The 12,864-nt window shown below is 32.4% G+C and overlaps 2 protein-coding genes across 2 annotated transcripts; both read left to right on the top strand.

The window, feature by feature from the left end:
• Window positions 1-1,927: 1,927 nt before the first annotated feature.
• Window positions 1,928-5,229, top strand: LOC107479710 (F-box protein SKIP8). Its single transcript, XM_016099812.3, has 3 exons — window positions 1,928-2,898; window positions 3,796-3,992; window positions 4,499-5,229. The coding sequence occupies exons 1-3, from the start codon at window positions 2,443-2,445 to the stop codon at window positions 4,749-4,751; spliced, it is 906 nt and encodes a 301-aa protein (XP_015955298.1). The 5' UTR covers window positions 1,928-2,442; the 3' UTR covers window positions 4,752-5,229.
• A 1,092-nt stretch (window positions 5,230-6,321) lies between these two features.
• LOC107479711 (uncharacterized) lies at window positions 6,322-7,405 on the top strand. The gene is made up of 3 exons (XM_016099813.3): window positions 6,322-6,724; window positions 6,809-7,051; window positions 7,151-7,405. Exons 1-3 carry the CDS (start codon window positions 6,510-6,512, stop codon window positions 7,185-7,187), a joined length of 495 nt encoding a protein of 164 aa, XP_015955299.1. The 5' UTR covers window positions 6,322-6,509; the 3' UTR covers window positions 7,188-7,405.
• The last annotated feature ends 5,459 nt before the right edge of the window (window positions 7,406-12,864 follow it).

Raw genomic sequence — 12,864 nt, 5'->3', positions numbered from 1 at the left:
CCACACTCACAACACAAACATAAAAAAGAAAACTATCATGCATTGTAAAAAAAGAATAAAAGAAAAAATTTACCTTCACCAACAGCAAAACCTCTACTTTATGATGGAGGAGGAGACGAACGACGAAAGGAGACCTGATTTTGATGTCTTCTTGATACAAGAATTTTAATTTCACCGACGTATCTCTACGGTAGCGTCATTAATGAAGAGAGGAGGAAGAAGAAGAAGAAAAAGAAGAAAACAGAGGGTGAAAGTGGAGAAGACGAGTGAAAGGAGAGTGTTTAATCAAACTCGTTTAACATTTTTATTTTGACTAGAACGATGATGTTTTTAACAAAATGGGACGCCAAACCAAAACGCCAACCTTTTGGCTCTCTCCAGCATGGTAACTTCGTGACACGTTAGAGTGTCGATAATGACTCATCACCGGAAAGATGATCGGAAATATTATAGTGCCCAAAATCGTATCTGAAGGACTATAATAGTGCAATTGGAATCTCAAAGACCACATTGAGTAACGACCTGAATCTCAAAGACTATTATGGGAATTTACTCTACGGAACTGGAACTTTTGCAAGCATCAGCAATAAACCACATGGTTGTCATATATTAATATATAGTATCATGTTGCAAAGAAAATAAAATAGTGCATACAGCGAGAAACGGTGAGAAACACATGAGGAAGAGGAAAACAAGAAGACAGAGACACGCACCAAATTCCATGATTGTGTTTTGTAAGCCAAAGATGTTGACTCCTATGTCTGATATTTGGACAACTCTTGAACGTAGGTCTTATTATGATCCCTTATTTGATCTTGTCCGTGTCGCCATCTACATTTCCATTCTGCAGTGCATAAGATCGAGAATCCTCATTAGAATTAACTGATTCTTTTTTATCACTTCCTTAGGAGTTAGGACTTAGATTGTCATCCGCGGCTAATTCGCTATGCAACTGCTATTGCTATTGCTATATCTTCATTACAGTACAATAAGTACATATTTATCCAAATTGACGGCAACTTAATTATTACAGGCCATAATAGAGTCACAATGTACAGTAGTAAGATTTACATATAATGATATAATGACTCCAATGCACAGCGCAACTGTTGAAATACTTGTAATTGCGCCAATTATATTTTTTAAAGAAGTAAAAGAAAAAGGTGTTAAAATTCTATTTTTTTTATAAAATGTATACCAATACGTGAAAAGAAAAAAACTCTAGTTCAAATATTTTCAGAAAAAGTTAAAATAAAATAACACTGAAAGTGTATTACTAATAATTTTAAGTTGAAAAATAACTTTTATACAGAATGTAATTTTTTTACTATTTTCATTTTAGTTTCTTACACTTAGGGCCAGTTTGGCTAAACTTCTTAAATAAGTTCTTTTGAAAAAGGAGCTTAAAATATAAGGACTTTTATTAATGATAACTTTTAAATAAGTTATTTTGAGTTTGGATAGTTATTATAAAAGTCTTTACTTTAAAGTTGTGCATTAAATAAGAGTGATAAAATAGCTTTTGAAAATAGAAGAAGTCACATTTTTTAACTTCTTTAAAAGCTCTTAAATAACTTTTTAAAAAATTAAAAATTTATCTAAAAAATTGTACCAAACACATTAATGTAATTTTTTATAAGTTAAAAGTTAAAAAAAGTAACTTTTTGACGTTCCCAAACGGATCCTTATTATATTGTGTTATTGACTTATTGTACAGCTTCTTTTAAGTGAATAATTATATAGTAGTTTTTTTTTTTTTGTTCTTGAATTATATAGTAGTTGAATATCCTAAACCTTATGCTGCATCCCACCCGTCTCTCCCTCGGCCCTTATTTTTTATAGAAGAAAAAAAAAGAGTAAATTTTAAGATTTATTTTTATAAAAGAGTTATAGTTTAATCATTCACATTTATTTATTTTAAAAAACACTCAAATAGACAAATGCTCAATGATCCGTTTTATTCCTAGTCCATAAGCATGGTGGATGGAGGCATGCAGAAACATTTAGTAATTAAAATGTTAAAATTTTGAAACCGTTGGTTTGATCTATTTGTTTGTGGAGAAGAAAATCAAGAAATAGTGAAATATACAGAGGGGCCTGTATTTGACCGAAGGCAACCGCAATGCAGTAGTGGCTGCAGCGGTTTCAGTCAGTTTGTGAGTCAGCACCACCTCTCTCTCAGCCCTCTGCTGCCTCTGCTTCTGCCGCTGTTACTTAATTGAATTCTTTTTCTAAATTTCTCTTTTCTAACGCTCAAATTCCAATAACCCCCGAAAAATTAAAACAGAGTTAGGGTTTGGGTTTGGCACCAATTAATACTTACAACAGCCCTCCTACTACTTGTTGCGATGTGATGCGAGGGGCACTCACTCACTCACTGAGAAGAACGAAGTTAGGGTTTTTGATGTTGTTGTGGGAATTCCAAGTTTTAATGTCCTATGAATGGAGATTTCCTCTGTCACTGTATTGTCGGAGCCATTCCTCATCGCCGTTACTGTAACCGCTCTCTGCTTCTTCCTCGCCATCTTCTCACTCCTCAGATCATCCTCTCTCTCTTCTCCCCTCTCCAAATTCGCACCTTTTCATTCCAAGAACCACCGCGATTCTGGCTGCTCCTGCAACGGTACCGTTTCGCCCTCCGATTCCGCCCCCTACTTGAACGGCGGCGCCGCCCAAATGCTCGACCCCACTCCTCCCGTCCCAGCTCCCGTTGCCCCGGCGGTGCTGGCGGAGCGGCGCACAGGGTCGTCGTCGATGATGGAGGAATTGGTTCCGGAGATTACGACTCATGCCCTCAGTTATTTGGATTATCCAAGCTTGTGTCGTCTTTCTATGACCAATTCTTTGATGCGAAAGGCTGCCAACGATGACAATGCCTGGAAGGCCCTCTATCACAAGGTGAATTCAATTCTCAACCTATTTATTTCTTGACCTAATTATCTATAGGTGGGTGTCTGAATTGAAGTGTTTATAATGTTTGAATAATGTGCAACTAGATGCCTCAGTAGTCACTACTAGGATTTTCTGATTCCTGTGATGTTTTATTATTTCCTCTTTGTAGGGTATCAATAATGCCGCTGACATTCCAATGGGATTTTCTGAAATTTTATGTGTTCTGTCTTAGAGTGTTATTAAATATTAGCTGATCATATCAAAAAAGAAAATATTAGCTGCTTTGATTTTAAGAATTCATATGCATAGTTGAGATTTGGCTGCTTTCAAAATACCGCCGTAGGTCTTAGGGAGAGAAAAGATCATCAATTTGTCACTTTGGTTCATGACTTAATGGTAATACATTTGCTGTTTGTTGTTTTCTTTCCCCTAAAATGTTCAATATGGACTGTATGAAAGGAGGAGACATACTTGTCTTGGTAGGAAGAACTAAATATGGGAATTGTAGGAGGCATACTGAATTGGGTTTTCAACCTTCTCTTTAGGGGGAGGAACAAGGGGTTTATCTGTTGCATGACATTTCCCTCCTTTCTCTAAGTAAATCTATGAAATCCAAATAAGCCTACTTTCTACTTTCCTCTCCTCCGTCAATTATAAATTTGAAAATATATATATATTAAGGCAGTAGATGTAGAACTATGGAATAGTTCAGGGGAACTGATTATATATGGCCACAAAGCAAATTGGTAGAAACTATTAATACCGTCTAATTTGTCCCATCAAACTGATTAACTGAGGACGTGCATGATCTTTCATTGTATTTTTCAGTTGAGTTTCATCATTCTCATTTTTATCCACCATGTTTCTTCAGACATAACCTTTTTGAAATTATTTTTTCTTCAGGACTTCACATTGGAACAAGATACTATTACACCAAGTAATGGGTGGAAGGCATACTATGCTGCAACAAGAGCAATTGTGAATATTAATACAGAATTCTTCAACATTGTAAGAGATAAGTCTCTTCAATCAATGAGTCGTTTTTGGCTAAACGCAGATTACGTGAAGTGCATTCATGCCTCAGGAGAACTCTTTTCAGGGTATGGCTTTTTGTTTCTTAAATGGTTGAATCCACTTTTTCTTTAAATTTACCAACTGCACTGGCAGTGTCTTTCTCATATTTTTTGGACATTCTCGGGTTGACTTCTTGTGTGCTTGCTATGGTCTGAAAATTGAAAAGATTGTTTTTGAGGTCTCAGTCTCATGTATGTAAATTTCACGTATGTTCTTGGGGGGCTTATAGTTGAATTAGATCACATTTCATCAAGCATGCCACCAAAGTTCCTGTTAGTATTGACTGCACACTCTAGGAACTAGTTTTTGGCTAACAAAGCTAGTTTTAGAGCTAATTTGGAGCTTGACACTCCTGAGATATGAGGATTTTGATGAATTTGTGAATTTATTTTATTCTATTTTTTAAAACTGATCCTATTTATTCCATAAACAGCTTGTTTTAAAGTTGTGGAGTTGCATCTTTTCTTTTGTCCAACTTCTGCCACACTAGCGGACAAATATATGTTCAATAATGCAATTACCTATGCCACAGGTATAACGCGGTAATGCAGAGTTGGCAAATTATGTTCAACTGGGAGCAAGGATTAAACTTTCAGGTTCGGGATGTACGTGCTCGGGTCTTGACGGACATGGCTTGGGTCACCATGAAAACATATGTTGACATGGATACCGGACCATTTAATGTTACCAATGTCTTTGAGTCCCACAATGGACGGTGGTATATGGTTCATCATCACAGTTCTGTGATGAACGGTGAGGTGGAGCAACATATTGTGCATGGATAAATATAGTGATACATTGTTATGTCTGATACTGGTTACCAAAGGCGATTTTATTTGGAGAAGCAAGTTACTTAAATTTTAGTGATTTCTCTGGAAAATCTTTTTTTTTTTTTCTATTAATTTTTCATTGAGTTCCATTTTCATACTGTATATAAGACAAGAAGTTGCAATGGCGCCAGAAAGTTTATAAGTACAGTGGTAAGTGGTGGGTTAAAGTAAAAACAAAAGAAGAGTTGGAACTTGGAAGGCATTGCCTGTCAATGTCATTGAGGAGTTATCTGGCACCACAACTTTAGGTTAAGGCAAGACGTGTGAAAATTGAAAACCAAGGTTGTGCTGTGCAGTGTAGTCACGAGAGCAAATGCACAAAGCATTCTCCATTTTTGTTGTTCATACTACTAGAGGCGTGCATCTTTTTTTTTCCTTGTTTTTGCTGAAAATTCAACAATCAATCCTATGCTAACCATGCTTTGAATGTAAAGCTTGATTATTACCCTTTTTGAACAGGTGGTATTGGTACAAATGTACAAGTATTGAAAACGTTAACAATGCTATGATTAAAAAGAAAGTTGATGATAGATTTTCTGTATGATAAAAGCCGAAAGCACAAAAAGATAATCTATTTGAACTTAAATTTGTATATTTTAATGCAAAAATCTTGAAAATAGCACGTCTTAAAAATGTAATTTGGTCGAGGATGTATTAGTATTTTTAACCAAGGGGAATGTTATATCTATATTTATACCTCTTATATATTTTCTACTTTTTGTATTTAAAATGGTTAATAAAAAATAAAAATAAAAATAAAATATTATTTTAGTCTACAACATTTGGACTAAATTATAATTTAGTTTCTAACGTTTCAAACGTCTTATTTATATTCTAAAAAATTTTAAACATGTTCAATATGATGACGTGATAGATGTTAACAAGTGATAGATGTTAACAACGTTACTAGTTAAGTCATGTCTTCTTTTATATGATTTTCTAAATTTTGAATTTGACTTTAAATGATAAAGTGTGATCTCTCACTATTTATTTTATAGATGGAACTAAGAGAAAATATAAGAGAAAAATTATTTAAGGGTGAGAAATCACATTTTACCTTCTAAAATAAAAATTCAAAATTTAGAGAATCCAAATTCATAACGAAAACTTTCTTATAACACTTTTTTTTCTCAATTTCCTTTATGTACAAAATTCTAAATTCTAACAATCAATCATCAACTTAAATCAAAGAAAAAACTTTTATGTTAATAATTGTTGTCGATTTTACTTATTAAAATCAAATGCTGGCTCTTTAATATGTGAATTGTTTATTTTAAATTTAATAGTATAATAATATTAAATTTGTTTAAAATTTTGTTGAGATTAAAATAAGATACTTAAAAAATTTTAAAACTAAAAACGTTTAAAATATTAGAGATTAAATTAAGATTCCACCGTAATATTGAGAACCAAAATAATTCCCTATCCTTAAAAAAACAGAGATCTTATCTTTTATACTACAAGAAAAATGGATTCTTTTATGCTAGAAGGAAAAAGCTGGGTGTGATGCGAGGAAACATGAGATGAGTCGATCGTGTTAATTAGAAGATATTAGAGAGAGGCAGGCCCAGGGACAGGATGGGTATATTTTAGTGGTTAGTGGTGACTGTGAGTAAGCTAGCACCTCATAAAATTAAAGGGCTTTTGAGACTTGAGAATGTTGAAGATAAAAGAGTGGTGCGCGTTATCCGGCCAGAGAGTGAGAGAAAGAGAATGAATATAGCTCTTTTCTCGGTTCCATCTTCTCTCCCTCTTCCTATTCAGCCTCATGCCCGATTGAACAAGCATAATACCTCATGTCAAACAATCTCTTACCATCTTTCTTCTAAGTCATTTGTTGCTCTGTGCTCGCCTTCACCGAGTTCTTCTTCTTGTTCTTCTTCAGTGGTTGGGGTTCCTGATGAATCTGGATACGGCACCACACAGAGGTAAGGTACCTATAGCTATGATGATTTTGCCATGTCATTGTATCGGTACTATATGATAACTGAGTGGGATTGGGTGGGTGACAGCGGGGGTTGTAAGGCATGTGGAAGAGAAGAGATACAGAAAGGGTGCAACGGTGAAGGAAGGATGCAGGGTGGGATTGCCACTGTTCCTGGATTTGGTTGGTGGCCCATTAAAGCTTATAGACCATGCCCGGGTTTCGTGGCCTCCGGTGGTCGCTATCGCCGATACGGACAAAGCATGGACGAGGTTGCCTTCGGCCGTGGCCCTACCCCCTCTTCCTCTCCCACCGACTCCAACCCGATAAGGTATGTATTTGATGAGTTAGGGTTTAGGGTTGGGGACCCTTAATCATGATTTTCTGTGCTGACCTCGTTGTTTCGCTGCTTGCCTGGTAATGTTTTCAGCAACAAGAAGCAAGACCCCAAGAAATCAAAGAGATAATAGCCTTCACACTCACTGCATTGCTCAATGTGGTTCTGCTTCGGTTGTTTTGCTCTACACTCGTACACTCATTCACTATTCCGCAAATATAAATACTCTTACTCTCATTACATTAAATTATGCCGATGTAATGCAACCATGTAATACTTCTTTCGGTTTCTATTAGAGCAAACATAACTTCAAAAATCTTAGTATTAAGCAACGGTTTATATGTTTAATTCAAGATCTTAACTACATTAAGAGTTTCTCCATTTTAAGTATAAGTTATAAGGAGCTCTACAACGTCCAGCAGGGGAGAAATTGCAGATCTTGCCAGGGAAAAAAGGGTTCATGGGTTGATACCTCTCTATCTCTCTCCAGATTATATTTTTGTTGGTTTCTTATTCTTTTATAATTCAAACTAATTTAATTTCAATACGTTTTAAGTGTGAAAAACAGAAGTATTATATACATATTATTGCTCATCATCTCCACTACTCGACTTCTGCAGGGAAATCCTCTCGATTTCTCAGTTATACATATATCATGATTTAGTTTATATGTACTACTAATAAACCATTACATCTATGTCACAATAGCATCCTGTTTAGTATTATTCAGCCGGTTGTTATCTTAAAATGTTTACACATGCAATATTTTATTAGACAATACTATACTGTTTCTGCATAGGATTAATCTCTACATACAAGTGATTCTACTATATAAGTCTTACAAGTCCTCTAATTCATATTACTCTCAAACGTATCTCTAACAGATTTTTAATTTTTGAAAGGATTTTATTTCCTTTTTCGAATTTCTTAGACTTCTCTTTTTCTTTCATTTACGTGCTTTTCTCTGTGTTTTCTTTTTGCGTTATTCTCGATTTCCATTGTTTTTTGACATCAAACTTTGAAATCGTTTTTGAATTGTTTCATCTTCATCGTCGTATTTCTCCTCGTTCTTCTTTTGATTTTGCAACATTATGTATTTTTTCTTCTTTGTTTGATTTTTTACTCCAAAAAAGAATTACGAGAATATGAAATAAAAAAATGAAGAAGCAACAGAAGATGAGGATGAGAAAGAGAAAGAGTTCTGAATTATGCATAAGGTGTATTTCAACGAATTTTGGGTGTACTTCTTAAATCTTTTGGGTGTATTTTTGTAATCCTTTGGGTGTATTTCTATAATCGTTTGGGTGTATTTCTGTAATTGTTTGGATGTATTTCTGAAATTCCATTATCTTCAAAACGATTTCAAAGTTTGATTTCAGAAACTATGAAAATCGAAAAAAAAACGAAGCAAGCATACCAGTGATAAACGCAGGTAAAACAACGAATGAAAAGGCGAAGAGATAACGCACGAAGGAGATCGAACAAATTTGTCAAGAAACTCGTTTTCATGGAGGAAGAAGAAGAAGAGTCGTTCATAATGCATGGTGAGTAGCGCTTATGTGTAGCAGACCTCTTCTGCATAATAGGTAAAATCTAAATAATTTAAAAGTATATATGCAAATTGATCTTTAATGAAATTTAGATTAGACATTTTATGCCCTTTAAATTTTTATTATTTTATAAGTCTTTAAATAATCCTTTTGGTTACACAATTTGATTCTTTTATCGCTTACCATCAAACATTTAGTCATTGGCTTTCGGTCTTTATCTCTACCAAATGCTACCTTAATGTCTATTGAAGGATTAAGTATAATTTTGGTTTTTAAGATTTAAACTGAAAATTTTATTCCTTCCTAATTTTTGTTTTCATTCTAATTTGTTTTTAAAGTTTAACTTGGTTTTAAAATTATTATTTTTCTCAATTTGTACAAAAATATTCTTGCATAGAATCACATTTTTTCTCACTTTTGTTATAGATTCACTATTTTTGCACTTTCAAATTTCAGACGATCTCAAATCAAAACACAAATCAAAACAATTTCAGACAAAAACTGAACATCTATGCAATTAACAAGAAGAAGAATAAGAAAAATAAAAAACAACAATTAACAAAAATTGAAGAAGAAGAATTAGCAACAAGTAACAACAAAAAGAAGACGACTTAGACCACCGTGTGCGAGCAATGCTAAAGGCCATGCGATGAGAAGAGGATGACTCAGACCATCGCCGCCCACGTATCTATCCGCCCACGTCATTGCTGCCAGTGTTTGACTGCTCTCTGCTGCCTCTTTGTCCACCTTCTTCTGCCGTGGATGGCGTATTAAGGGGATTTCGTTTGCAAGATTTTTGCGGGCAACAGTAGACTAAACAAGCATTGAGAGGGGAATTCACACACAAGGTGATGCAATAGAATGGAGCGATGGCCAAAGCAATATGATGAGGGTGGCACAGTTTTGAGTGCAGCGAAAAGGCAAAGAATCTTCGGAGGTTTTGTATTTTTCTTGAATTATGGAGGGAGAGAGTTTCTTTTTTTTTTTAATTCCCATGAAGAAGAAGGGTATTTTGTCTAAAATAATGATTTTAAAATTAAGTTGGATTTTAGGGACGAATTCAAATGCAAAAAAAAAGGTTGAAAACAAATAAAATTTTCGACCTAAATTTTAGAAATTAAAATCGTACTTAATCCGTCTATCGAACAAATAAGTTCTTAACAAATTTTATTATAAGATAATTAGATTTCAAATAAATACCATTATAAGAAAAAGTTATCCTTCTTATAAAGGGATAGTTCTATTTCAAAGACTTCTAAAATAACAAAATTTGTTGAAGATCAAAATATTAATTTAAAATTTTCTTTAAGATTAATTTAAATATTTACTCTTAATAAATACATTTAATCTTGTTACCATGTTTAGATAAAAGTACACAGAACCAATCATTATATTATTAACCAAAAAAATATCGCATATCTATAGTTTTTGTATTTTTTAAGTATTTTTGTTTGTTTAGAATTTTGTTAAGTATTTTATTAAATTATTAATTAAATTTTTTTTAATGAAGTGTATCATTAGGGTTTATTATATTAATTTAGTGTAATTAGAAATTAAATAATATTAGGTTAGGTAGAATATAATTTAGAATTTATTTTGAGTTGAAGGTATTTTGGATGATTGTTATTTTTCTGAATTTATTATTGTCTGAGTTAATTATTTTTTGAGTTAACTAATGTTGATTGTTGTTAATTGTTTGAGTTAATTTTAGCTTGTTAATTTTTTAAGTTAATTATTGACTTATTGATTGTTGTTAATTTTTTGAATTAATTTTGCTAAATTGATTGTTGTTATTTTATTAAGTTTATTGCAATTTACTCATTTGAATATATGGACCTTGATTTATTTATTTAATTATAATTTGTGTGTTGATTATATTTGTAGTTTGTAATTGAAGGTGTACAGCTTGTTATTTCAAAAAATGCACCTATACATATGAGAGATATACATATGCATATTAGTAGATTACTTGAAATTTTAAATAGATATACTATTTTTATAATTAATTTTTCTTTTTAATATTTTATTGTCTAAAGAGGTTCAATTATGCAATTTACTTAACCAGCATGAGGTATCTTTTTTTTTTTTTTCATATCGAACCTTATATAAGTTCATCTTTTCTAGATTTAGAGTATATGTTTATAGTGCTACTTTTTGTTTCATACATGAGTAATTATTATTTTTCTTCTTTATTCTTAAATTTTGATGTGTGAACTTATTTGTAAACTTTTAACGAAAAATCATAGGTAAATTATTATGAAAATTATAAAATTTGAATTTTATTATTTTAAAAATGATTGAATTTAAACATTTAAAATTATATATTAAATTTTAAATTTTTTTTTTCAAAAAATAAAATTTAAGATTACCGTACCCGAGGATAAATCTGATGGTAACAAACTCTAAAATTTTGCCAACTAAAAGTTAATATCCACTGCTAAATCTGTCGGTAATTAGCGGGCCGAGAGACGAAAAAATCTGTCAATAAACAATTACTGGCAAGATATATACCGTTGAATTTATTCCAACAGTAAACATATTATCGGTGAATTTTCTGATAAATTCATTGATATTCAACATTTTCTTACAATAAAAGGTTTGACAGATATTGAAAATCATTTAGGAATTAGGGCTTTAAAAAGAAGAAAAAGAGACCAATTTGTCAAAAAGATATTTTCATCGCCACATTAGCATGGCACTGTAGCAAGAATAAATCCGACTTAAGTTTTTGACGGAAAGTATTTTAGGAACTATTATGAATTTCAAAGTATAATTTCAAAAACATATTCAGATAACTATTAATTTTAAAGATTTGGTTTAAATTTTGAATTTTATTTTAGAAAAAAAGTATAATCTTTTATCATTTATTTTATAAGTGGAAGCAAAAAAAATATAAAAAAATTTAAAGATAAAAAATCACACTTTATTTTAAGATAAAAATTTAAAATTTAAAAGATCTAAATTCTAATTTTAAAATTCAAATATAATTTTAAAGACCACTTTAAAATTTAATTCATTTAAGATTTTGCAAGCTATAAATCATAGTATTCATTATTCTGTTGTGACGAGGATGCTATGGATAAGAATGGATGTCCATTAATGAGCAATTCAACTTTTCTATACTGAGAGGAACAAATTTTTATGTTGAAGAACATTAATGAGGTTTGAAAAAGCAAGTTTTGTATGCCTATAAAAGGATGTACGGGTAAAAGGAATATACACACAACAACAAAACATTATTCTCTCTCCCTTTATACACATAGCTACAATAAAAGCAAATGCTATTATCTCTTTCTTTATTTTTTATACTCCTTTCCATCTTTATATATATATTTATGCAATTCTCTCTCTCTTTACTTTTTATACTCCTTTCTATCTTTGTATATATATATATACATATATAATTTATCATGGATACTAGATGCTGAAATCCATCTAGATTCAATGGATCTTGGAGATACCATTAAGGCTGAAAATAATGCATCCCAGAAGGATAAAGTTAAAGCCATGATTTTTCTTCGTCGTCATCTTGACGAAGGATTGAAAAATGAATATCTTATATTAAAAGATCCTGCAGATCTTTGGAAAGACCTTAAGGTATAATCATCAGAAAACGGTGATACTTCCTTAATCCCGATATGAATGGATGCATTTGCGTCTACAAGATTTTAAATCTATAAATGAATATAATTCTGCAATGTTCGAATCACCTCACGAATAAAATTATATGGGGAAAAAATAACTGATCATGATATCTTGGAGAAAACTTTTTCAACCTTCCATGCCTCGAATGTGCTCCTGCAGCAGCAGTATCGAGAGAAAGGGTTTAAAAAATATTCTGAGTTAATTTCTTGCCTTCTTATTGCTGAACACAACAATGAGTTGTTATTGAAAAATCATGAAGCGTGCCCAGCTGGCGCCGCCCCATTTCCTGAAGTAAATGCGGCAAATCATTACCCCAGAAGAGGTAAATGGCAAGCTTTTAATAATAAGAGAAATTATGGAAGGAAAAAGAATTATGTTCAAAAGAGAGGATCTCACCAGAAGTGGGATAAAGAAAGGAATATCGGGCAGAATAAATCAATAGAGTATAAGTGTTTCCGTTGTGGTGGAAAGGGCCATTGGTCACGTACCTGTCGTACCCCAAGGCACCTAGTCGATCTTTACCAGACATCTTTGAAAAAGAACGACAAAGGAAAGGAAACAAATTTTGTTTCAAATGATGCTGAGAACTCCACCACTCATTATGATGTATCT

Source organism: Arachis duranensis, chromosome 3 (assembly GCF_000817695.3).
Source record: "Arachis duranensis cultivar V14167 chromosome 3, aradu.V14167.gnm2.J7QH, whole genome shotgun sequence".
Lineage (NCBI taxonomy): Eukaryota > Viridiplantae > Streptophyta > Magnoliopsida > Fabales > Fabaceae > Arachis > Arachis duranensis.
This window is presented reverse-complemented; position numbering and strand designations above follow the sequence as displayed.